The 26,252-nt window shown below is 55.8% G+C and overlaps 1 protein-coding gene across 2 annotated transcripts in view; it reads right to left on the bottom strand.

The window, feature by feature from the left end:
- Positions 1–597: 597 nt before the first annotated feature.
- The window catches only part of LASP1 (LIM and SH3 protein 1), a 28,196-nt gene continuing 2,541 nt past the window's right edge, over positions 598–26,252 (bottom strand). The window contains exons 2-7 of one of the 2 annotated variants that reach the window (XM_061442759.1): positions 23,587–23,681; positions 12,349–12,433; positions 5,980–6,087; positions 3,141–3,318; positions 2,939–3,027; positions 598–2,800 (exon numbers count right to left, since the gene is read on the bottom strand). In XM_061442759.1, the coding sequence (XP_061298743.1) occupies positions 2,627–2,800; positions 2,939–3,027; positions 3,141–3,318; positions 5,980–6,087; positions 12,349–12,433; positions 23,587–23,681 (729 nt within the window). In that variant the 3' untranslated portion in view covers positions 598–2,626. Of the gene's footprint in view, positions 2,801–2,938; positions 3,028–3,140; positions 3,319–5,979; positions 6,088–12,348; positions 12,434–23,586; positions 23,682–26,252 lie in introns of those variants that run through there. The other variant, XM_061442760.1, reaches the window with a different exon arrangement.

Genomic DNA, 26,252 nt, shown 5'->3' with positions numbered 1-26,252 from the left:
GGGATGCTCGGCACGGACAAGGGATGCCGCCACTCCGCCAGCCCCTGCGTCCTCCCCTCCTCGCTCCGCTCAGGATGCAGAGATGATGCCGGAGCTGACGGAGCTGCTTTGCAGCGGGCAGGCAGGAAATAAAGGGATAAAGGATGGGGTCAGAGAGGGCTCCAGCCCGGCACGGGCAGGGCGATGCTGGGGGGGCTCCTGAGGGGCTTTGTCCCCACTCCCCCCCCCCCGCTGCCCGGATTAGGGGGTGCTCATGGGGATGTGACCCCCCCCCCCCCCAAGCAAAACCCTGTATGTAGGGCAGGACCGTGCCAAACTCCCACTGTTCCATCTGGTATCCCCAGGGTACAGCAGCATCCTTTGCTGCCACCGTCACCCACCGCGGTGCAGCGCAGAGCAGCACGGTTTGAAGCGAGCAGCAACACCAGGGAGCCCTTTGGTTCTCATGGGTTTTGCCTGTTGATACCACCACCATCCCCTTCAACACTGGAGCTGCTCGAGATCCATAGCAGCATTCCCGAGAGCCCAGATTCCCCCCCCCCACTCCGTGTCCCAATGGAGCAGGAAAAGTGATCCCGAACACAACCAGCACAAGCATCAGGTAAAAATTAGACTTTTATTGTTCATTGGAGTAAATGGGGCAGAGATTCATTGGGTTTGTTCCATTCCAAGGTTCAGTTCAAAAGGCCAAAGGATGGATTTTGGCCCTGTCGGGAAGGGGAACACGCAGACAAACCCCGCTCAAGCGACGGATCCGCAAGAAAACACGTTCTAAGCTCAGCACCAAGACACAACCAGGGCAGCTGGGATGGGCGAGGGCTATTTTACACGGGGTAAGGAGCAATTCAGCTTTTCAGGGTTGGTTTTTCCTTATTGTTTTCTGTCTTTATTTAAATACAGGTTTAGGTGCTTTTCAGCTATGAAGAAAGGCAAAAAAGTGCATAAGTTGAGAGAAAAAGGCAGAAGTCAAGCAGTCAAGAGGTTCATTTCCCATGGCAGGGGACAGGAGGGGACAAGTAGGACAACGGATCCAAGGTAGCATTAAAAAGGTCCCTATTCCCAAAACGGGTGCTGTGGCATTTGGTCCATTACAAAATGGGTTCACATTGACACTGCCCCACTCCCAGGCAAGAACGTGATTCAGAAGGGGATGAGCAGGATGTGACTTCCCCCTTCCCCTGCTCTTGTGCTCGCTTGGTTTAGCACCAACCGGGATTCACATCCCGGGAAGCCCATCCCGGCCTCCTCTGGGGTCCCACTGTCACCCCGAGGGGACAGCGGTGCCCCATTCCCTTCCAGCCCCAAACAGAGCCAAGGAACGTCCTAACTCAGCTGCTTTGGTCCCTAGATTCCCCTCTTTTCCTTTGGGAACAGCAAAAGTGGCAGCTTCCCCCTGGAAGCATCCCAGCCCCTGCAGCACAGCTTGGGGATGGTGTCCTATGGCTGCCTGGTCCCCAGTGTCCGGCTTAGCCGGGGCTGGGAATGGGGAATCATCACAGCCCTGGTATCCAGCTTCTGTGACCCAGGAGAGCATCCGGCTCCTGCCCTCCCTGCACAGGCTTCCAGTTATACCTGCCCCTGTCCCAGCACCTTCGGAGCCCAGAAGAGAAGGGGATGGGGATGTGCTTTGAGGTTTTGGTCCACGATGTGACCCCAAGCCAGTGGTGGCCCCAAAAGCCACCATAGCTGGGGACCAGCGCGAGGTGGCAGAGGGGGAGGATGCCCCCCCCCCAGAGGCACAGGGACCCTGGATCACCCACCCAGCACATGGAGGGCTCAGGAGGGGCCCAGGAGCCCGGCAGCAGCAAGAGGGAAGCGAGAAGACTGGGGGTTGATTTGGGAGCACTGCAGAGAGGAAGAGGCTGCCCCAGCACCAGGGGGGCCCAGGGGACCCCCAGACCCCGGCCCAGAGAGAGAACCCCAGAGCTGCAGGGGGGGACATGAGGTCTCGGTGTCGCAGTGCTCCCAGAGGGATGCAGGGGAGGGGGGAGATGAGGCAGGTTCCAGAGTGTCCAGAGCAGCCGCTCTGAATCCCAGGGTTGTGGTTAACATTGAACTGGGAATGTTCTTCCTGTTTTAAGGACTAGAGGAAGCAAGGAAGGAATGGAAACAGCACAGAGGAGCCGGGAGAAGCAACGGGAGAAGGCAGAGCAGCGCAGGGTGGAGGCAGCCACCCCATCCCTTGGGATGAGCATCCCTCACCTCACCCACGCGGACACGGCTGCCCCTTGCCCAAACCCACCCCAACCAGGGACTTTGGTCCTAACGGACGGTCTCCTCCTCCCTTTGCCAGATCCCAGCTGCTTCCCCCTGCCAGGAAACACCGGGACGGCGAGAGAGGAGGGAGCCTGAAGAAGGAAAACTGCGGCGTTTGGTCTCTCAAGCCCCCAGCATCCCCTTTGCAGACGCTCCCTCGGTCCCAACAGAGCCAGAGCAAAGCTGAATCGGCGAGAGAGAAACACGGAATAACCGGGACGTGAGGAGGCGGCTCCGGTGAGCAACACCCGAGCACACGGATAAGGGATGCTGGGGCTGAGAGATGCACGCACACACAACCCGGAGAGGCCGGTGGGGCTGGGGGCTCGGCTGTGAGGATCAGCCCCTTGCCCCGTCCCCTTCCCGAGGCTCAAATGGCCTCCACGTAGTTGGCGGGGAGCATCCCCGTGTCCCCCGTGCGCTCCACCGTGCCGTACATCCACCCGTCGTCGATCTGCTGCACGTTGATGATGGTGTCGCCGTCCTGGAAGGAGACCTCATCCTCATCGGCTGCGTTGTAGTCATAGACAGCGCGGAAACGCTTCTGTGGGGAGAGAGGGGTCAGTGGGCACAGAGCCCCACAACCGAGCACCCTCCAACCCCATCCTAAGGGCTCCTCTGCACAGGGGGGGGAAGCAGGGCAAAGCCTGCCCCATGGGGGTGCGCTCAGGGCTGTACTCACCCACCCTCCAGCAGGAGCGTTGCGCTGGGTGGAAGCTGGTGCTGCGGGCTCCTTGTAGCCATAGGACTGAGACATCGGCTGCTGGTAGACTGAGGAGGGGGGGGAAAGATGGGTCTGATGTGGGGCTGCAGCAAAACCCCTCGCAAGGAGGTGGCTGCGGCTGCAGCAAAGCCAGGGCCATGCACCCGCAGCCCCCCTGTACCTGGGTTGCTGGGCTGGATGTGATGGACCGGAGGCTGCTGCTGCTGCTGCTGCTGCTGCTGCTGCTCCGTGGGTCTCTGGTAATTGGTGCTCTCCTGGGAATTCCGGTGCTCCAGCTCCGCACCCTCGCCGGGGCTCAGCCTCATCCGGCTCTTCTCGAACTCCTCGTGGTATTTGATCTACGGTGACAGGAGGGGATGGAGAGGGCAGGGTCAGCGCTGCAGCACCAGCAGCATCCTTCAGCTCCTCTCTTGGTGTGCCCGGCAGTACCAAGGGGGTTCTTCCCCCACATCTCCCCAGGCCATGGGGAAATCTGCTCAGACCCGTTTGGGGCACAGGAAGGGGGAGGTTTGAGCGTCCCATGGGTGGGATGGGCCATGGGGGTGAGATGTGAGGTGAGGCCCCCAGTCTGCAGGAGCACTGGGGAGGAACCACTCCAACATCTAACCCCAGACTGCTCTTAACTGAGCCATGAGAGGGGGTGTTGAAGGAGGATCATAGACCCACAACCTGCTTTGTGTTGGAAGGGACCTCAAAGCTCCTCCAGCTCCAACCCCTGCCACAGGCAGGGACCCCTTCCACTGGAGCAGCTTGCTCCAAGCCCCTGTGTCCAACCTGGCCTTGAACACTGCCAGGGATGGGGCAGCCACAGCTTCTCTGGGCACCCTGTGCCAGCGCCTCAGCACCCTCCCAGGGAAGAGCTTCTGCCTAAGAGCTCATCTCAGTCTCCCCTCGGGCAGGTTAAAGCCATTCCCCTTGGCCTGTCCCTACATCCCTTGTCCCAAGCCCCTCTCCAGCTTTCCTGCAGCCCCTTCAGGCACTGGAGCTGCTCTCAGGTCTCCCCTTCAGGAGCCTTCTCTTCTCCAGGCTGCCCCAGCCCAGCTCTCTCAGCCTGGCTCCAGAGCAGAGCTGCTCCAGCACTCGCAGCATCCCCATGGCCTCCTCTGGACCGCTCTCAGAGCAGGCATCTCCAACCACACCGACTGCATCAGAACAAGGCTTCCCGCAGCCAGCACAGAGGCAAGGCTTCACCCACCTGCCTGGGTGTCAGAGCCAACAGCCTCTTGTATTAACGAATGGGGGACCCCCCCGGAGCCCGTTTGCTGGTTAAATCCCCGTGCAGTGCCAGGTTCCTGCCCCACTGAGCCCCTTTGCAGCCCCTGTGGCAGCGGAACCCCACAGGCTGAGCCGGGCTTGGCGCAGGGAGCGGGTTCGCGCCTGTGTCTGCACTAAGTGGGTCACTGCAAGCCCAGGCTGGCAGCCAGATGCCCACAGGGAAGCTGCTGCCGTGGTTGGGAGAGGAGGGAGGGGGGGGCCGGTTTCTGCTCTCTGCTGTGTGATTGAGTGCCCCCAAACCTCCCCAGCATCTCTGGAACCGAGCACCGAGCCCTGCTCCACGCTGCACCCATCTCCTGCTGGACCAGACCCCACCGAGAACCTGTCCCTAGGGAATATCCTGCAGCCAGGGCTGTTTCCCAAGGGGAAAACCTCCTCCAGCCCTTGGTGCACAGGTAACACACCCTGCAGGTCCCCAGGGAGAGAGCAGGGCTTGCCAGAGTCCACAACGGGATCAGAAGAGGAGGGAATAAAGCAGGGTGTTTGTGTATGCGTGTGAGCTCCTGGGGTGGGGGGGTCAAGCTTCCACTTGCACCATCCTCCCTCTCCCTGCACCCCTGGGCACAGCAGAGAGCAGCTCCCACCCCGGACAGGGATGCTGAGGGGTGGAAAAGCGGGAGCAGCTCAAGGCATTGCGGAATTCCATGTGGGATCGCAGCTCCCGGCAGAGGTTCCTGTGCCAAGCTGTGCTCCAGGGCTGGGTTTAGCGGTCACGGAGACCCCAGCCTTCTGCCAGGGCTCAGCACCAGCTCCCAGTGTTGGATGAGGAGCACCCGTGAGTTTCATTAGGCAAAGGTTAATTAACTCCCTGTGCTCTGCTGCAGGGGCACGGGGTCTGCTTTGGGCAGGGGATGGATAAAGCCCACGTAGCTCTATGTGCGAGTGAGCATCCTCCTGATCACCATGGCAACACGCAGACAGCCCCGCACAGCGCCTGGGTACCAACAGCCAGGGCCTGCGGGGTGAAGCTGCCACTCCACTGGCCACGGGTTTAACCTCATGTTCCCAAACGGAAGAGCTGGGTCTCCTGCAGACAGAGGTCAGAGCCCCCCTTCCCAAAGGACAAAGCAGGATGGAGATGGGAGCAGCCTCCAGGATCACCTCCACGCCAGCAGAGGTAAGGAGGGACACTGAGGAGCTCCCTGCAAGGCTCCTCAGGTGCAGGAGCACTGCAACATATGGGATGTTGTTAGGAAAAGGGGTGACAATCCCTGTCCTCCCCTTGGGGCTGGTGAGAGCAGAGAGGGGGGACCCTGGGGACAAACCAACAACAGCAGCAGCAGCTCTTGGATGGGTGAAAGGGCTTCACTGGAGCCAGGAGGGGTCCAGGCAAGCAGAGCCTGCCCAGGGACACGAGAAGGAGGTGCCTTTGGCTTGGGGATGCCACACACAAGCAGGGAGCAGAGAGGGGGGGACCTGAACCTGGACCATTGCAAGTGCTGCCCCTGCTCTGCTCCAGTCAAATACCCCCCCTGTGCTTGCTGCTCACACCAATGGGACCTTGAGCACTATGGGATGAGGATTAGGATGCACCCCTGATCCATCGGCCAGCACAGAGGGGCCCGAGAGGTGCTCTGCACCTCTCGGGCCCCTCTGTGCTGGCCGATGGATCCAGAGGTGCATCCAGGTTGGCTTTCCTCATGTGTTCATTCACATCCATCAGTGTGGGTCAGAACCCCCCCTCCTTTGGGCAGCATCACCCGCAGGGATCAGGAGCTACTCACGTCGCTGATCTGATCCTGGATCTTTTTGATCCTCTGCAGCTCCGGGGTGTCAGTCACCACGCAGAAACCTTTCCCCTTGTTCTTCTCAAACTCTTCCTTGTAGCGGATCTGGGTGCAATCAAGAAGAGAGAGGTTGAAAAGCAACGCTGGTGAGCACTGCAGCAACCCCTGCCTTGGTAAGGAGACCCCCCCCCTGCCCCAGTGTATCCAGCATGGGTAAAATAGGGGATTGCCAAGGGCTGGAGCACACCAACAGCTCCCTTTTGCACCTACTGAGCTGCTTTCTCTATTGCAACGGTTGGGATAACTCACATTTCCTTTCTGGGCTACCAACACACCCAAGTCACGTCCCAGGGAGCAGCTGAGCCATGGCAAGCTGCCTGCCCCACAGCCCTGAGGGTTTATGAGCCAGACAAAAGCAGGTCCACATCAAGAGACCTTTAGCCCCACCGGGAAGGAATACACCCAGATGGCCATAGGGAAACGGGAGCGTGGAGGCTGGCAATACACAAGCCTCCTTATTGCTCTTTGCCACACACTGACCTCAGCATCACTGCCCAGCAGCTCAAAAGGCTCAGTTCTCTGTGCCTTTATTTACTAGGATAAATCTACACAGCTCAAAGCCTGGAGCTCCCAGCCCCGGTCCTGCTCCCAGCCAGGAGCTCTGCTCCCACCCACATCACTCAGCAGAGGCTGGAACCCAACAGCTCCAGCAGGAAAGGAGCCAGGGCCTGGCTGCCCCCATAGAGCAGCTCTTCCCCTATGGCTGGGGGGAAGCAGATGTGCACAGAGACCCCCTGACCTCCTCCATCCTCTGCGCAGGGATCTGGCCCTGTGCCGGGATCGGGAGCTGCCTCTGCCCGTGTGGGCTGGAAAGAGCCTTAAAAGGGGCTGTGTGCAGAGGCAAAGGTGCCCTGGAGCTCACCCACCCTGGGCACCAGCAGGAGCTCTACTGCAAACCCCTTCCCTCTTCCTAAGCTGCAAGGCAGGGGAAATCCAGGCTCGGGAAGAACATCGGAGCCCCCCCATCCGGTATCACAGAAACCCTTAGGGAGATGCTGTCCTCTCTGGCCCGTATCACATTTAGATGTTAGCCAGCAAAGGGTTAAGGAACCAGGCTGCAGCATCCACCCTGGGAGGATGTCAATACAAGCACAGAGGAACATGAGATCCTTTTCAAGGCAGAGCTCTCTGTGCCCCTCGCTGCTTCAAGCCAAAGCAGAGCTGGTTCCAGCTGGGGTGAAGCCCATGAGCAGCACTGGTGAGGAGGGAGCAGCCTGGAGGAACCCAAGGTTATGGAGCTGGGACACTGAACCTCTGCCCCAGCCCCACGAGCTGCGTTTGTCCTTGCTCTGCTCTGCTTCCAACCCAGGCTGGTTTCCTGCAGAGCCTCAGGGTGTGGGATGCTGCTCAGGAGAGCCTTCATCCCACAGGCTCCTGTTCACTGAGCCCCATCCTGCTGCAAACACAGCACTGGAGAAGCTGTAGGGAACCCAGTCCCCAGGCTGCTGCTCATCACAAGGCTGAGCGGTTCCCTTGAGAGCTGCTGTGGTTTTACCCTCCCAAATCCCATCTTCCTTGGGGTTTTTTACCCCTCTAACTTCCAGGATGCAGGAACTGGCTGCAGGATGGACCTGAGCTCTGAGCCACGGGTGAAGATGCTGGTCCTTGGGCCAGGTCTAACCCAAACCACACATCCCAGCCTGGTGCTCCCAGCACGAGCATCGGGGGCAATGCTGGGAGGATGCAAGGGCCACGTCCCCGTGCTCAGCACGGGGGAACTGCAACCCAACAGGATCCATGGGCACGTCGTGCTGTGCTTCCACGGGACACGTGAGCACTGCTGGGCACCGGGCAAGGGGCTGCAGAGCCATCACTCCTGCCAACCCATCGCTGCCTCCATCCACACGCTGCGTTGGAGCGGAGCGATGCAGGCAGTATCCACACCTCATCCCAGAGTAATGACAACAGGATCCACAATTCACTTCCCCAGGAGTTGTTCCCTCCATCATACAAAGGAAAATAAAACACATTCATCCAAAGGGAGCTGGAGAATGGTTCTTCACGTTATAACCCCCACACTGTTGTAATTCACATGTTATAACCCCTTCACTGTTATAACTCATGTTATAACCCCTTCACTGTTATAATTCACATGTTATAACCCCCTCACTGTTATAATTCACATGTTATAACCCCTTCACTGTTATAACTCATGTTATAACCCCTTCACTGTTATAATTCACATGTTATAACCCCCTCACTGTTATAATTCACATGTTATAACCCCTTCACTGTTATAACTCATGTTATAACCCCTTCACTGTTATAATTCACATGTTATAACCCCCTCACTGTTATAATTCACATGTTATAACCCCTTCACTGTTATAACTCATGTTATAACCCCTTCACTGTTATAATTCACATGTTATAACCCCCTCACTGTTATAATTCACATGTTATAACCCCTTCACTGTTATAATTCACGTTATAACCCCTTCACTGTTACAATTCACATTATAACCCCCTCACTGTTATAATTCACATGTTATAACCCCCTCACTGTTATAATTGAGGTTATAACCCCTTCACTGTTATAACTCACGTTATAACCCCATCACTGTTATAATTCATGTTATAACCCCCTCACTGTTGTAACTCATGTTATAACCCCCTCACTGTTATAACTCACATTATAACCCCTTCAATGTTATAACTCACTTTATAACCCCTTCAATGTTATAACTCACGTTATAACCCCCTCACTGTTATAATTGAGGTTATAACCCCTTCACTGTTATAATTCACATGTTGTAACCCCCTCACTGTTATAATTCACATGTTATAACCCCTTCACTGTTATAATTCACACGTTATAACCCCTTCACTGTTATAATTCACATGTTATAACCCCTTCACTGTTATAATTCACATGTTGTAACCCCCTCACTGTTATAATTCACATGTTATAACCCCTTCACTGTTATAATTCACATGATATAACCCCTTCACTGTTATAATTCACGTTATAACCACTTCACTGTTATAATTCACATGATATAACCCCTTCACTGTTATAATTCACATGTTGTAACCCCCTCACTGTTATAATTCACATGATATAGCCACTTCACTGTTATAATTCACATGGTATAACCACTTCACTGTTATAATTCACATGATATAACCACTTCACTGTTATAACTCACGTTATAACCCCCTCACTGTTATAACTCACGTTATAACCCCCTCACTGTTATAATTCACATGTTATAACCCCTTCACTGTTATAATTCACATGATATAACCCCTTCACTGTTATAATTCATGTTATAACCCCCTCACTGTTATAATTCACATTATAACCCCCTCACTGTTATAATTCACGTTATAACCCCTTCACTGTTATAATTCACATGTTATAACCCCCTCACTGTTATAATTCACATGTTATAACCCCTTCACTGTTATAGTTCACATTATAACCCCTTCACTGTTATAATTCCTGTTATAACCCCCTCACTGTTATAATTCACATTATAACCCCCTCACTGTTATAATTCACATTATAACCCCCTCACTGTTGTAATTCCTGTTATAACCCCCTCACTGTTGTAATTCCTGTTATAACCCCCTCACTGTTGTAATTCCTGTTATAACCCCCTCACTGTTATAATTCACATTATAACCCCTTCACTGTTATAACTGTGGTTTTAACCCCTCTCAGCTTGAGAGCACTGAACCTTCCTCATGCCCACGTCCCCGACGTCACCACCAGCAGGTCCCTGAGGTCACCCACAGGAGGGCCAGGGGCCGGTTCCTGCCTCCCGCAGCCAGGGCAGGAAGGGCTGCACCCAAACCCCCCCCGTCTGCAGCTCAAAACAGGAGCCAAGGACCAGGAACCTGCAATCTTCTCCCCACACGTGGGCTGTGGGAGGAGGCCGCAGGTGCCAAAGCTGCCCCTTTGGAGACTCCTTTAGTGACCCAAGGCACGGGTGTTACCGGTGACCGGAACAGGAGACGCCTCCTCAGCAGACACAAATAGCAGCAGCACCGGGAGGGACGTGCTCGGGCTGGGTGGTTGTGGTGGGGACAGAAAGAGGATGAGCATCCTCAGGGTCATCCATTGACAGCAGCTCTGCAGCCCCACAGACACCCAGAGGAACGGGAGCATCGCCCACGGCCAGGGAATGACCCCTGCGGAAGGCACGGACCCAGCAAGCCCCATTCTCCTTAGGAAGAGCCTCAGGGAAGCCTCGCACCGAGGACCCGAGCTGGGCTGTAAGCGTGAACAGGACGTAACTGCTCTCATATCCCTGACCTTAACCCAGCCCCACATCAGCCAGGACGTGGCACTGGCACCCGCAGGGCTGTCATCACTGCACAGCTCCTCCTTAAGCCTTGGCAACAGCTCCTCTGCAAGAATGAACCCCACTGCCTGCTCTGGAAGGGTTGAAGGGACCCATTCCTGTCCCCAGGGATGTGCTCAGCTCCTGCAATTAGTAAAGAAGGGATGGGCAATAAAGCAGAGCTGCTGCTGGTGCTTCGAGAAATACAAATGTGAGGCCTTTGGAAAGGAGGAGACTCCCCTTTGTAGGCACAACAAAAGCAGGGAGGAATTAAGATCTTATCTGGAGCGTTCAGGATCCATCCTCCCCAGGGCTCTTGGCAGGTTCAAGCTTTGCCACCTCCTCCCACTGCTCCTCATCCCTCCCCAGCACCCAAACCACCAACACCCCCCAGCAGCCCCTATTCCCTCCCATTCCAACCAGCACAACCAGCACTGCAAAGGGGGTCACTGGAGGATGCTGTCTGCCCCCCAGCCCCTATTCTCACACATAACCCAGCCTGCAGAAGGCTCTGAGAGCCCTGTGCTACCCCAGATCCAGCCCCTGGAAGCCCCAGGGAGCAGAGCACATCCCTGCCTCCCTCCCCAGGGCCTGCTTTGATAACCAACAACTACCAAAGAGCCTGGGCTCACTGTAAAAGCAGCGCTGGAGTCTCCTGAGCGCCGGGCGCAGCAGCATCTCGCCTGTTACCATGGAAAAGCAGCCGCTGTCCCCTTCCTCAGCACATCAAGCACAAAGCCAGCCCCCGGGCTGAGCTCGAGCTCTGAGCTGGAGCCAAGCTGCCCTTGTGCAAGCCAGGGAGCCGTAGGGCAACTCCCGCTGGGAGGAAGGGACCTTACAAAAGCAGAGGTGGCACCAGCAGCTCCGATCAGGTGAGGTCCTGAGGTTCCTCCTCCTCCTCCTCCTCCTCCGTTGGGATGCATTCCCAGCCTTTCACTGAGGCTAACGGGCGAGAAGGCAGGAAGGTCACTGCATCCTTCACAGCGCAGCAGGGGGAGGAGGGCGCTGATCCAGAGAAGGGATCGCTCCCCATGAAAACACCGCAGCAAACCCTGTGCTGCGCCCCACTGCTCCCGCACTGAGCCGAGGCAGTGCGTGCGTCCCCTCCGGACAGGGTTTTTTTTTGCCCCTTTTCAAAGGGAAACAGGCATTGAATGGGCGACATCCTGGGCTCTGCTCAGACGCTGACTCAAGCCAAAAGGGCCGCTGGATGCGGTTCCTTCCAGCACAGCATCCTCTGAGCCCACGTCTGCAGATGTGGGACGCGAGGGCTCAGGGCATCATCTCAGATGCTTCAGCCCCTCAGCAGAGCCGAGTGCCATGAGGGAGGGTCACCCCCCGTCCAAAGCTGCCCATTCCAGGCCCTTCCAAGGGTTTCTCTGCAAAATTGATGCTCATCTTTCATCTCGGAGTAAGGAAAGGAAACCAGGGATCGCTCCGGGGCCATCCAAAGGGACCAGTTCCCACTGCCCCATCAGGAGTTATCGCCCATGCATCGAGGCTGGGGGCTTTTGCTGATGCAGGGATACCTTCAGGGGATGAAACAGGACATGTCTGCACAGCACCCTTCTCAAACAGGCTCTGGAGAAAGCAAGCCTTTCTCCGTGCCAGTCCTTATCCTGTTTATCTGTTTATTTCTGCTTGCCCTACAAGGTTTGGGTTGACCTGAAATACTTGCCTACAGAGTCAAGGCCTGGCCACATGAAGCCATTTGACTGTGGCAGGGGGTTGGAAATGGATAAGCTTTAAGGTCCCTTCCCACCCAAACCATTCTCTGCTCTATGACTGCCTCCTGGACCCTTCCCACCCGCAGCAGCTCCAAGGAGCCCTGGATAAAGGGAACAGCAAAGGCAGTCGAGATGGGTGAGATGCAAGAGAAAGGACTCAGAGATGGAAGAGAAAGGACTCAGAGATGGAAGAGAAAGGACTCAGAGATGGAAGAGAAAGGACTCAGAGCCCAGAATTGCCCTTTCCTATGCAAGGGCATAGGGAGAACGTGGGGTGATGGGGCACTCACCGGGCTCTGCAGCTCAGTCTGGTACTTTAGGCGCAGGTTCTCCGGAGTGTCTGCCACCATGGTGAAGGACTGCTTCGGGTAGTGTCTGTGGGGAGAACGGAGGGCACCAGTCACAGCGGGCCCATGGCCATGCTCCCCGTCCCATCCCAACCACCCCACGACCACCAGCCCCCAGCACATCCCAGTGTCCCAGCCCCACGGCAAGCAGCAGCACTTCCATGCGCTGCAAGGGTGAGCAGGAGCCATTGGGGGTGTTGGGATTTCTCCCTGTGCCCGATGCCTTCCCCAGCTGAGGCATTGATTCTCTCCCACCCTCGATATATTAACTTCAGGTTCATCAAAGAAGGGGCAGTTTTCCTCCCAAGGGATGGAGCCATTCCATTGTGCCTGGCTGATTCCTGGAGAGACCTTAAACACATCTTCAATCTCCCCTTAAACACTCCTCAGGGTAACATTAGCCTGAGTAAGCGCTGCCTCCGCTCTGCTTTACAGTGGCTGTGCCTGCTCTGCTGTTTCAGCTGTGCAGGGGGGAGCAGGGGGGCTTTATTTGCTCGTTGCACTCCAAGTTTCAGCCACACCAGCCTCATGTTATGGGGATGCTCTTGCCTGCGGCCAGATCATAGAAGCATGCAGTGGTTTGGGTTGGAAGGGACCTTAAAGCTCAGCCAGTTCCACCCCCCTGCCATGGGCAGGGACACCTTCCACTAGAGCAGCTTGCTCTGTAGCTGCCATGGATGCAAAGCCCCCCCCCCAATAAGACATCTGACACTGCCCAGATGGTGGCTGCTCTCATGGGACAGCAAAGAAACCAAAGACATCCCCCGGCAGCGCTTCAGGTTTATAATGCAGAGAGCAAGGAGGGGGAAGCTGCCTTTTGAAAGGGTCAGAGGTTTCTCTTTCATGAGCTAAAGCAGGACTCCAAGTGGGTGGCAGGAACTGAGCGCAGGGGTTTAGGCAGGTTAATGGTGCAGGAGAAGGGTGGGAGGCACCAGAGGCAGCCCCAGCCCCAGCCCTGCATCCCACCCGTGGCACCAGGGCAGCACGCTCAGGTTCACTCCCATACATGGAATTAACCAGGTTGGAAAAGACTTTTCCAACACCAGATCATCGAATCCAACCCTTACCCCAAGAGCTTGGATAAATCCTCTTTTATCCAAGGCAATGCAACCGGTTTGGAAGGGCTGAGCAGGGCTCAGCAACCCACTGGAAACAGCAGCTCCTTGCAGAGGATAACGGGGAGGGCCCATGCACTCCGGCAGATCTCAAGGCTTTGCTTCCAGGTCCAGGGCTGAAACTCAACCCGTGCAGCCTCCCCATCTCCATCCATGCAACCCAGCTGGTGCTGGTAGCCCTGGGAACGCTGCAGCCCCTGTCCCCTCCCAGACCACATGAAATGGGTCTTAATAAGATGCTGGGCTCTGCTTTGGGAGCCTGTGTGCTCCGAGCAGCAGCAGTTATCTATTTATACAAGCAGCATTAACACCTCTGCCCAAGGCCAAAGCAAGCGTGGTCAAATGAGGGGAAACCAGCAGAAACCCAGCTGCATGTGGAGGAGTCTGGTTGCGAGCTGCTCCCTACGAGACAGAGGCAACCACAGAGCTGCAAGAGCAGCGCACAGCTCAGGAGAGCAGCAATGCAGGAAACCCAGCAGTAGAAACAGCTGCTCCACTGAAAGAATAAAGAGAAACACACCCCCCATACACACACAGAGAAACCAAACGGGGCCGATGTGGTTTGCAGAAGGAGGAAAAGAACTCAGCTCCAGGGCATCACCCGCTGCCACGTCCCATCGGCCCCATCCCTGCTGGCCTGAGGCATAAAATAAGGCCAAGTGAAGGCTCAAACCAAGCAGGAGTGAGACTGGGGAAGGACAAGGCTCAGTTTTACACAAACAACAGCTCAGTGACTGCTTGCAGGATAGAGTTTAATCCCTGTTTAGATTAACCTGATTAGAGGGGATATAATACCGCGGTCAGGCTGCCTGCAGGCACGGCTGTGTCGCAGCTTCACACCGGGAGCCATCAAGGCAGAGCTCACTGCAGAGATTCCTGCATTATCACTCCAACAGGGATAAATCCTGCTTCTCCACAAGGGTCCTGCAGGAGCTACAGGCACAGGGCACAGGCTTTTGCCATTTACCTGCTCTTGACATCCTGCTCCCCCAGCAACTGGTGCCCACTGGAGTGGGGATGGCTGGGTGGGAGCAAAGGCTTAGCAACGGGGAGGGATGTTTTAGATGCAGCAAAACGGCGTTAAGACATCTCAGAACCAAATCCACCCCCAGCTGCTGTCTGCTGGAGCAGAGATGAACAGCTTGGAGGGGTGCAAAGGACAAACGGCATCGGCCCGGTTTGGCCTCTGGTTAACACAGTTTGCTCTGTAAAGGCTCCTGGAGCTGCAGGAGGTGCTGGGTTAATGCATTCCTACCTTGAAGAGACAGCACAGAGGGAAACGTGCCCCTTTTGTCCTTGTGGAGGTGACAAAACCCCCTCTAAGAGCGAAGCTGCAGGCACCGAGGCAGCACGTGTCAAAGGAGTTTGCAGTGCACAGCCCTGCTCACGGGGCTCTGCCCCTCAGCTGCACTCAGGATGACTCCTGCATTAGGGCTATGGGGATGCTGGTACCCACGGGGCAAACACCAGCAGCATCAGTTTTAGTTCCAAACGCAGGTGCTATTAAACAGCTGCTGGGGCAGCTGGGGCTTCCCTCACAGTGGTGGTAACCCAGTAACTGCACTAACCCAGCTTACAGGGGCAGGGGAGGGCAGTCCTGGGACTTGTCTGTTCTTTCAGCCCAGTTACCCCTTGCATCCTGGAGCCCCTTCCCGAGTTTCTCGGAAGCCACCGTCCTGACTCTCACCAAAGTCAAAGCAAACAAAGCCCAAACCCTCAAGGCTCTGATGCTACATTCCCTCATCCTATATTTGCCATAGAAGGCAACAGACAGCCCCACGCCTCCCCTGGGAACAGGGATGGAGCTTCATCCTGGTCCTATGGGGAGAGCCAAGCGGCATCCCCGCTGCTGGGGCCTTTGCAAAGACAGGATTGGTACAGAGATGCCCAATTCTAACAGCCCCATCCCCTGACGCTCAAGGGCTGCACACAGAAAAGCCACAGCCACAGCCGGGGCTCCGTGAAGGGCAAAGGCAATGGGTAAGGTGTGTGCACCACCAGCCAGAGCTGCATTTACAGCTCAGCCACGGCCCAGGAGCTCCGCTACTATCTGCTGATGCCGCCGGCAGAAATCATCCCATTGCCATGGCAACTGCATCCCATGCCCCGGGCATGCTAATAACGCTTGGGAGAAGCCGAGTCCTCAGCAGCAGCCTCCGGATGCAAGGAGGAGGGAAGCCCCAGTCACTGCGAGGGCTGGAAATGGAAAAATTCACCCCGGTGAGGCTCAGAGACTGAGAAGCTGTGGTAGGAGGGGGAGAGAACAGGGATAACCCGAAAGAGCATCCCTGCTTCTTGCCTGATGGATCCACAGCGAGCTGGGCCCTGCTGCAGCCACAGCCTGCTGAGGGACGGGACGAGACAGCCAGAGACCACACAGCCTGAGCTATAATTGGCTTCTGCTTCTGATAGGGATTGAGGAAACCTCCCAAGGAGTTGAGAGAGGTTTTTACACATCCTTGAGCCCCTCCAGCCTGCGGTTAGCAGGCAGGAGTAATCTGTCCGTCTGCATTAGGAGCAGGATGAGACACACGAGCCGAGCATCTTCCCCCTAAGCGGAGGCATCTCTTCTCCCCAGCTCCCGAGATCTGTCTGATAAAGAAAAGGCTTTTCAGTCCCCAGGGAACTTAAGGCTGTGCCTTAAATGAGGAACCTTAAATTAGGGAATGGAAGGGTTCCCGCTGCAGGAGCCGTGAGAGCCCCACACGGCCCAGCCGTGCAAACACAGACACCCGCATCCCTGCCACACACAGCAGAGAGGGGAAACCCATCTCCTGTGCATGAGAATGAGCCTCGGGAGCAGTGAGCAACGAAACTAAACCTCCGTGAGCAGGCAGGGAGTGAACTGCTTGGGGTTGGGAGCAGGCAGGGGAGCTGCAGCAAACGGGCTCGTCCCTCCCTGCCTGCGGTGCTCTCGTGGGGGAGCGGACCCGGTTCTCCCTCTTCTCGTGGCCAAAAGCAAGGCAGGAGCAGAGCTGTGGGTCCTCCCCCCCCTCGCCAGCACCATAAATAGGGCTTGGCTGGGGAAGCAAGGGAAGAGGGAGGGCGTTTATTGCTCACCCTGCTTCCCTCTGCCAGCAACGCACCCCAAATCCACCCTGTGCGGTTATCGGCCACCCTCACTCACCAGCATGGGCTAGAGATGGAGGCTTCCACAACTGGAACCAGCAGGAGTTCTGGTGCCCACCACAGCAGCTTCCATGCACCGAGCCCAAAGGCAGTGGAGGAAGAGGTCTTCTTCCAGCACCACTCAATTTATACTCCCCCCACACACACGTGTGTACCTGCCCTGATGCCCTTCACTCCCGTTCCTCTGCTGCAGGAATGCTTGTTTCCCGAGCGCAACAGGTAGGGAACAGGAGTCAAACAGGGATGATGGAGCCCTGGAGCATCATTAAAACCCTCCAGGCCCCACAGGCTTCAGGCACAAGCTGCCCGAGAAGACAAAGAGGGGGAAAGCTGCTTCCAACCATCCCTCTCCTGACAAACTGCAAGGAAATGATGAGTCCCACGCAGCCTCGGATGCGGCACTTGGGTAAAGTCTGCTGCTAAGTAAGAGCTGCTCAGGCAAGAGCAGCAACCTCTCGAGAGCAACCAGGAGCCAGGGCAAAACACACCCCTGCGAGCTGCTCGTCGAGGTGCTGTGGGTCCTGGGGCTGGCTGGTTGACAACAGGACCCAAACACTTGGCTCCTGGTGGGGCAGGAGCATCCCGGTGGTTTCCCTGCCGCAGGGGACAGGGATGCAGGAGGGTGGAGGAGGAAAGGAGCCAGGTTTCTGTGGGTCTTTGGGACCTTCTGGTGCTCCGCAGCAGGGGCTGTGTAGGAGGAGGGGGTGCAGAGCCCTCAGCATCCCCACGGCTGCTCCATCCGATGGGGATTGCTTTAACAGCTGCTGGAGAGGAGACCGCTGGGGCCAGAGACACCAGATCGGCCTTGCCCTTGGGGGGGTCTCTCCTCGCATCCATCCTCGGCCCACTTGGAGCGGAACAAATGGGACACGTGGGATCCCTCCCCCAGGCCGACCCCTGCTGCTGTCAGATTAAGTGAAGCAGCACAGGAATATGTGGGGCAGAGGGACACGTGATGGAGCAAAGGCTGGGAAACACCCCCCTTTAATCTGCAGCTCCACAGAGCCATTACACCCATCCCGAGGGGCGCGAGGAAAAGGCACCCCAGGTTCCACATGCACCTAAGGAGCAGAGGAGCACAGTGATGGCAGGAGCAATAGCTGCACACCCAAAGCTGCTTTAGCAGGGACACCAGAAAGCAAGCACAGCCCTTTCCTCCCCACACAGCAAGCAGGAACAGCCCCATTCCAGCACCTTGCTCCCAGTTTCCTTGTCCCAATGGCACCTAGGCAGTATTTTCACAGGGAGAAACAGTGTAAAGATCTCACTTCCAGATCAGTGGGAGTCTCCAAGCACTTGCAATCCATCACATCCCAGTCCTGCCTTGAAAGCAGCATCTGCTCTCAGGAGCTGCCTTCCCAAGAAGGGCAGCACTTGAACTTCTGCCTTTGGAGCTTCTCACAAGCTGGAAATGGAGTTAAGCTTCTCCAATAGGAGACACTGGTGGGCACAGCTGTATAAACCCCACTGAACGCAGCACAGCAGCTCTGTTAGCAACAGGACCCAGACTCTGCCTCTCCAGCATGACTCAAACCTCCAGCACTGCTGGTTTACACCATGTACAAGATGACTGAGTGTTTAGAAGAGCCTCTTCTAGCTCAAAGTGTTGCTTGCATTCAATCCAAGCTGCTTTAAAGCAAGTGTTTCTGGCAGGCTTGCTCAGCAACAGCATCCTAAAGGGATGGAGAAATGCCACCCACAAACCTGCAGCTCCAGGAGGACACTGTCACCTTTGGGCTGTTGCATCAGGGTTTTGGGAAAGGAGAGTTAAACAAAGGAAGCAATAAGGGCTGCTCTGCCAGGAGGCTCCCCGGGTCACATCCTGCCTTTCAAAGAGCTGCTGATTCTTGGGGACGAGCTTCAAGAAATAAACTGGCCTTTTGTTAGTCACAAAGGCAGCACCCGGCTCGCAAACATCCTTCTGTACCAGAGCAGGCTGCAGGGAAAGGCTCTGGTTCCTCCCAGCACTTCCAAGGAGGAGCTGCCAAAATGGCTGGTCCAGCCCTCCACGTGTCCAGCTGCTGCTCCCATCATCTGCTCCCAGCCCGCATCAGGATTGGCTTGGTATAACATAACCCAGAGCACAGCTTCATGGAATGGCCTGGGTTGGAAGGGAGCTTAAAGCTCACCCAGCTCCAACCCCTGCCACGGGCAGGGACCCCTTCCACTGGAGCAGCTTGCTCCAAGCCCCTGTGTCCAACCTGGCCTTGAACACTGCCAGGGATGGGGCAGCCACAGCTTCTCTGGGCACCCTGTGCCAGCGCCTCAGCACCCTCACAGGGAAGAGCTTCTACCTTTGGGGGTGTCTCAAAGCCCCTGCCACGGTACCAGGCTAGCAGAGGGCTGGAGGAGGCAGGAGAAGCCAAACCCATCACCACCAGCCCCAGCATGGCTCCAGTGCGGGATGATGGCAGGAAGCAGGGTTTTGCTGTCCGTGAGGCCAGGCAGCCTCCATCTCGCCTCCATCCCCAAAGGCTCTGCCAGCAGTTGCTGAGGGTGTTGCAGAGCAGCCTAAGGAAAAACCAGCCTGTTTCCATAAACCTGCTTTAATCCAGAATGGAAAGATTCCAGGTGAATGCAGAAGAGGGGTTGCCAAGCTGTGAAGAGAGAAGTCACTTCTGGAAAGGGCTCTGCTCATCCCACTGCTCCCCTCTCCCATCCCTGAGCCCCCAGAACAGAGCAGTGCCTTTCCCAACCTCCTCCAGTGCCGTTTATGGGAACAGGGTGGGCATCCCAACAGAGCTGGGTTTTTCCAGCCCCAGGGCATGGATAAGTTTAGCAAAGTCAACATCCATCCACACCCTGCACCGAGGTCAACGCTGGGCAGCCCTTGCTGCTGGCTCAGCCCAAACCTGGCTCCGAGGATGCTCCATGGCTGCTGCCAGGGAATCCATCCCCCAACACAGCAAAGGGGAAGCAGCAGGACCCTGTATCCCCCCCCCTCCATAGGAGCATACGGGCAGACCAGCTTTCATTTACACCAACAGCAGAGTCTGCTCTGAGCTCCACGGCATGCAAAGTGTGCCCACCGAGAGAGGAAGCAGCTCTTCTCATCCAGAAACTCGGCACAAATAAAGCCTGGGATAAACACCTGGACTCCAGCCCAGCAACACAGTTGTTCCTCTTTCCCTTCCTGCCTCCCCCCAAACTTGGAAGATCACTTTATTAATGGAGTAGGCTGCTACCAGATGGAGCGCAGAGGAATGCCAAGAACAGATCCCTGGCTCCTTGTGAAGCTTGGAGGCACTAACTTCTCCCAAGGAAAGAGTTAGCCCAGAGGTACCAGGCTCTGCATGGAAAAGCAAGGATCTGAGGGGAGAGACGTGTGCCAGGGAGGTTCTTTGGGTCATCACAACGAATTGGAGGGTTTACAGCTCGCACTCACCGTGCCCAACTAACGCCAGGGCTAGGTTTAGGTAAGGAGGACAGGGCTGAGCTGCCTGCCCTGACTCAGCAAACAGGAATGTCAGCCCCGAGATGTGAATCCCCCGGGATAGCTCAGTGTGGTTTCTATGTGATGCAAGTCAGCTCCTTATAGAACACTGCAGTCACCCCAGCGTGGCAGATGGAGCGACCCTGCCAATACACCTACACAGGATATTCCTGGCAGCCTTGCTTTGCCTTGAACCCCTTTTGGAGGGGTTTAGCAAGGGGGATGTGGAAGGCAGCAGCACCACTATTACCTCTTCTCTGTGCTGGTGGGACCACAGCAAAGGTCTCTGCTGGCAGCAGCATCTTCCCTTGGAGGCTCAAACAAAGGATGCTGCAGTGGGGCCAGGCTGCCTCTCGGTGCTGGGGGAGGAGGGACTGTCAGCAAGTAGACCATTAACTTCCTGCCAGCTCGTCTGCAGCAGTAAGGAAGTCAAACTGCAGCCCCGTGGGGTGTGCAGCAGCAGGGACAGCCCCTCTGAGCAGCGGGATGCCAGCACAGGGGCTGGTGCATGCAGCCAGAGCAGGGCTTTCCAACCAGATGCATCCAACAGGGCAATTGCTTGTTCATCAGCACGAACTTGGGCAAGCCTACAGCTAGGGATGAAGCCTTGGGTCTCACCCTTGCTCCTCAAGGGAGAGGAGCAGAACCTCCTTATAGCCAAGACAGGCACAGAAGGAGCCTCTTGCCTGGGATCCTGCTCCTTCTCCCCCCTCAACACGGCTCCACACCCAGGCACAAGCAAGCTCCTCTCTGCACTTAGAGCATCGCTGGGCAGTGCTTCCATCTCTGAAGATCCAGCTCCCCAGAACAAATACACAGCTTTGGACCCTCAGACAGGACTGCCGAGGCTCCAGGTTCGTGCTGCACACAGAGGCTTGGTTTCAGCTGGGAGAGAGTCATTTCTGAGCCACCACTGAGGCACAGGGCTCTGTTATCCCTACAGCACAAGATGACATTAAAGCCTCTATATAAGGCAGATTTGGGAGCAGCTGGTGCCCTTGAACACACAGTCCTGCCTGTCCTCTGCAGCCAGGCTTTCCCTCACCCTTCATTACCAGAAGCCTCAAACTTCCCCTGGATGCTGCCCTCCCTCCACTTCTAACTCTGTTAGTTCAAAGTGCTCATGTAAAGAGATGAGCCCAGCCTTGAACACTGCCTCCGGTGAACAACCAGTCACCCCAGCACCCAGCTGAAGTCAAAAGAGGAGTGAGGAGGAGGGTGGAGAGCATCGCATCTGCCACCAAGCCAGTTCCCAACGCTGCTGGGCACGGGGAGGGCAGAGTTAAGCAGCCACCTTCTTGAAAGGCTTCCCACAGATTTATTGCTGGGGTAATGTCACAGATAAGGAGGAAGCCCAGCCCTCTTCCTCCTGCTCTCTTGAAGAAAGAAACTCAGGAATTTGGCAGAAGGCCACGGCTCAAACAGAGGAGACCCTGTGCTAAGGCATGTTCAGAAAAGCAGTCTCTTCCCTGCCAGGATAAACGTTGCTTTTCCACCCCCTTCTTGGGGGAGAAAAGAGGTGGCTCCTCAACCCCAACGTGAGCAACAGCCCTTTGGAATGGGTGGGCTCCTCCTGGGCTGTCACTCACCTTCCCTGGACACTGCTCCTAGCTCAGGATACTGCAGGGGGGCAGAACTGACAAGGAACTGAACCCATGTCCTCTGGCTGGACGTTCCCTTCACCCCATGTCTGGGCACCCTACAGCCTCCCCCCCAGCAAGCAAAGGGCACAGCCTCGTGTGCCAGCAGCTTTCGGCTGCTTTCACTTCCCTTTAAAGCAAGATCAGGCAAAGAAGGAAGAGCAAAGCATTTAATGCAGGTCTCTGTGCACAGCTTTGAACATCCCTGGGCTAGAGGGAGGACAGACGCCTAGCTGCCTCTTCTTCAGGGAGGCTGCAAAGGGTTAAGACAGCAAGCCAGCATCAAAGGCAGCCCTCAAGCAGAGGGGGTTGAGAAACTGAGATGGGTTGCGCAGACTCCTTGGAATCTCAGGAATTTCCCATTATTATCCCACTTCCCTTCCAGCAGCCTGGAGGGAGAAAGCACAAGAACAGGACCTCAGGCCCATCCCTACAGCCAGGCCAGGGGCAGAAGCACCGGGGATGAGCATGCCCTGGCACATGGACCCAGGCAAAGCTGGGATGTGGGTGATGCCCACGATCCAGCAAAGGAAGCTTTGGCTCAGGACACTAAAAAGAGCTCAGGGGTCTGATCTCCTGCAGCTCTCCACGGATCCAGGTCTCAGCCTCACAGACCCCAGGCTGCTTGGACCACCATGGTAGGCTGAGACACACGCACAGCCCTCTAAATCAACAGGTCACCCTCATGCTACCCCACTACTCCAGGAAGTTCCCAGTTTCACCTCACAAGCTGGAGCTTTAATAGTGGTCCAAGTCTCATCCCAATTAAACAGGGGTTTTGGACTTTGGGCAGGTCACAACCACCATCGACACCTTCAGTCCACAATAACCAACCTATAAGAGCTACGTAAGAGGGAGGGTTGTGCTGAGGCACCACAGGGCTGAAGGTCTTCCAGCTTCCTTCTGCTTATCTTACACATTAATACCCATCTTACAAGGATGCTGTCAGGATTAATGTTTTTAAAGTAGTCTGTGAATGGACCAAGCTATACACATGCCAAGCAGTATTACATTATCTACTTTTCTTTCTAAGAACACTCATGTATAAGCAGCAGCTACAAAAATCTTACTGCAAAGCTGCTTTATGGATATTAAGAAACATGTCGGGTACTGAGAGCTTCACTTTGGGCTGAGCAGGGACTTGTGTTCATCACTCAGCAGAGCCCATAAAGCTGGGCACAAGTAAAGGGTCCTTCTTGACAGGAAAAGACATGGGGGCCAGTGAACATGCATCACTCAGCAGCAGCCTGAGAGAAGCAGGAAAGTGAATTGAGGTGGGATGCTGGAGATGCTCTGCCTCCATCTCCCCCACGCTGCTCAGGAGAGAAGGATTCTGCATTTAAGCTCCATTTACCTTCAGATGCATTTACGTTCCCAACACCAAGGGCAAGTGCCAGTAGCTGAGGGTGAATGCACTTGGCCATCAGCAGAGCCCAGGCTGCAGTGCCACCCACGTCCCTCACTGCTTCACACATCCTTTCCCCTGCACTAAAGGGCATTTTTTCCTCTTCCCAAATACCTGCATTGAGTAGGGGTGGAATAAACACCCTTTTATTTCCCCTTCTTTAAGGGGATACAGGTCAAAGTCAACTCCATAGAAACGCCTGCCTGTAGTTTGGATTTCATTCACATTTTGTCTGCCCAAGCTGGAACTGGAGAGCAGCCATAGACAGCATTTAAGCCTGGAAACCCTTGTTTTAATACCAGCATTAACTGGCCTGGGTGACCCCTTCCAGCCCAGGGCTTCACATGCACTCCCTGAACCAAAGCAGAGCAGCAGGGGAAGAGTTTCTGCAGGCCAAGGGTCCCTTCACCCCTCATTTCCCAGCCCCAGTGCCCACGAGAGCAGGCAGCAGTCACTTACGCATTGCAATACGGCTTCTTCTCGTAGCCCTTGTAGTTTTTCATGTTTAGGGTCATCTTGCAGGTCTCGCAGTGGAAACATGCTTTGTGCCAGAACTGCAAACAAGGGACAAGAGCATCGTTAGCACCAGTGGCTTGCAAAACAGGGCCACAGGTTCACACAAGTCCAACTCGGCAGCGACTCCAGCCCAGCGATGCCAGCGTGACCCCTGCAGAACGCACGGCTCAATGTTCTGACTGGATTAGGACACATGTAAACCCCCCCCAGACCCTCCCAACGCATCTTATCTCAACAGGGCACAACACTGGAGTTGCATTATAGCAGCATCTTGCTTCCTTATCTCCAGAGCAGGAACTCACAGGACAGGCAAAGCCTCCTGCTCGGAAAGAAGCACAACACAAACCCCTGTGAGCAGGGAGCCGTCAGCAGTTACCAGCTGTGGTTTGCAGGCTTCAAAGATGCTGCTTTAGGGTTTTTTTTTGCTGATGTTAGCCAAGAGATAGCCAGAAGAGCAGGTCAGGTAAGGCTGCACACAGACACCGAGCCAAGGCAGAGGCTAAAAGGTTCTCATGAGAAGCAGACAGCGCGACGCGGGCAGCTCCAAGGTCCTCGCCACAGATGCCACCCTTCCGCCTGCCTTTTAGGTGGCTGATCCCAAGCTCTGCATCCCCAGAGGATGCAGGATCAGCCCAGGCACTCCTCATCCCCCTCTTCTCACAGTGGGGCTGTCCAGACCGATGACTGCTCTTGCCAGGGCTTGAAGCAGGCAGCAACAGGGAAGAGGAGCTGCTGGCCTGACATCGGGGTGCTGTTCTGGCATCTTCTCACCCACAGCTCGCAGCAGCAGCCTCAGGTTGACCCCAGATGAGGTCTGTTGCCTGACAAAAGCTCTCCTTTAAGCAAGGCACACTCAGACTCAAGGCTAAAGACACAGCCCCTGAAAATCAAGCCATGACCCTACACTGGAGCTGCAACACCTGATGAACCCTATAAAGATGTGGTTTACAGGGGTTTTTTAGGGCTACTCTTAATGAAATGATTTCCACTTGGCATTTACCTGGCCTGAGTGCCTGGATGGAGCCCAATGAGAACAGCTCAGAGCTGCTACCAAGCAATTCTGCTCAAGCCTATGCAGACCAAGGCCGATGCCAGTCCCCAGGTGACCAGACCTGGTGCTTCCTCTGGAGTTGTTTGAGGGGCTCGGTGAGACATCCCATGGCCCAGATCAGACACAGGAGAAAGGAGCAGAGCTGGAGCAGTGCCTTTGCTCCTCCAAAGCAACTCAGCCCTGCCCCAGGGCTGCCCTCCCTTCTTCAGAGCACCCAAGCCACCCAGCATCACCCCACAGAAGCAGGGAAAGAACCAGCCCAAAGCCACCCCAGCAGCTCATCACACCCAGCAGGTTCCAGTCAACAAGCCTGCAGCGTGGCACCCAGCCCAACACTGAACATGCAGCAAGCAAAGAGCCCTGGAGAGCAGCTGGAGGTTGTCGCTGTGATTTCCTTCCACCCCTTAAGCCTTCAAAAAGTCACTTCCACCACTGCTGCGTTCCTGCAAGGGGGTGGTGAGAGCCAAGCCCTTGTGCCACCTACCCCCAGGTACCACACCCCAGTGCACAAACACTGGGAGACGATGACTCAGCCCAGGAGGACAATTTGCCTCCTTTCAGTTGCTCAGGGCAACGTATTTGTTCTTTTCCTCCAGTTATACAAGTTCCTCCACTGCAAACGGCGAGAGGAGGCTTCCCTCTGCTCCCTACCAACACCCTCATCCCCATCCAGCCCGCACAGGATGCTTTCCCCTCCATCCCAGCTTTCAGCCTCTATGAGGCGAGGCTGAGCCTCAAGTTCTTCAGGCACTGCAGCCTTTTGGGTGAGCTCCTGCCACATTAGAGGTAGTTAACAGACCTCCCCGGGCCTGCCTCTGCTGCAATAGCTGTGGATAAGTAGCAGGGATGCCACTGTAAATACTGTGGAGATGAATTCATTGCCAACACTACTTCAGAGCCTCTTCCTCCAAGGAATATCCAGGCTCCCAAGAGCCAAGGCAAGGCCAGCACTGCCCTTGCCCAAGGTAGGCTCCACAATAAGCACAGTGGCAGTGATTTAGCCAGCCCTTACCCCCAGACAGAGAGGAATTAACACATCTTCTTGCACCAGGCATCTTTCAACAGAGGCGTTTCTGTCCTGTACCTCTTACAGAGGACTCTCCACAGCCTGAGGAGAGCTACACAAAGAGCACTACCCCTTGTCTCCAAGTCTCACCACCACTAAGCTTCATCCTACCACTGCCAGCATTAACGCTGGCTCCAGCAATCTAAACCAGCACTAAAGGAAGGGCTGCAAAAACAGACACAGGGGAACAGCAATTACGTAGGCTTCCAGTAACACTTCTGCCGAGCCTCCAGCAGAGAAAGAGGACAAGTTCCAAATAGGTTTGCAGAGGAGCATTAGCGCCTGTGCTTTCTAATCCCAAGCTTGAAGCGCTCCGAACATCTGGAGGTGATCCCAGGTACAGCTGCACAGCACAGCCCCGTGTCCCAGCAGGCTGGACTCGATGAGAAGCACACGGGCTGTGGTCCAGGCATGCTGCTCTTGGAGAGATGGAGCCCTTTGGCCAACCTGGTCATGGCAATAGATTAGATCTGGGGACTCACAGCCACAGCA

This window comes from Pezoporus flaviventris, unplaced genomic scaffold (assembly GCF_033815535.1).
Source record: "Pezoporus flaviventris isolate CSIRO_AGI_PZ_B2104156 unplaced genomic scaffold, CSIRO_AGI_Pfla_v1 ptg000252l, whole genome shotgun sequence".
Taxonomy (NCBI): domain Eukaryota; kingdom Metazoa; phylum Chordata; class Aves; order Psittaciformes; family Psittacidae; genus Pezoporus; species Pezoporus flaviventris.
This window is presented reverse-complemented; position numbering and strand designations above follow the sequence as displayed.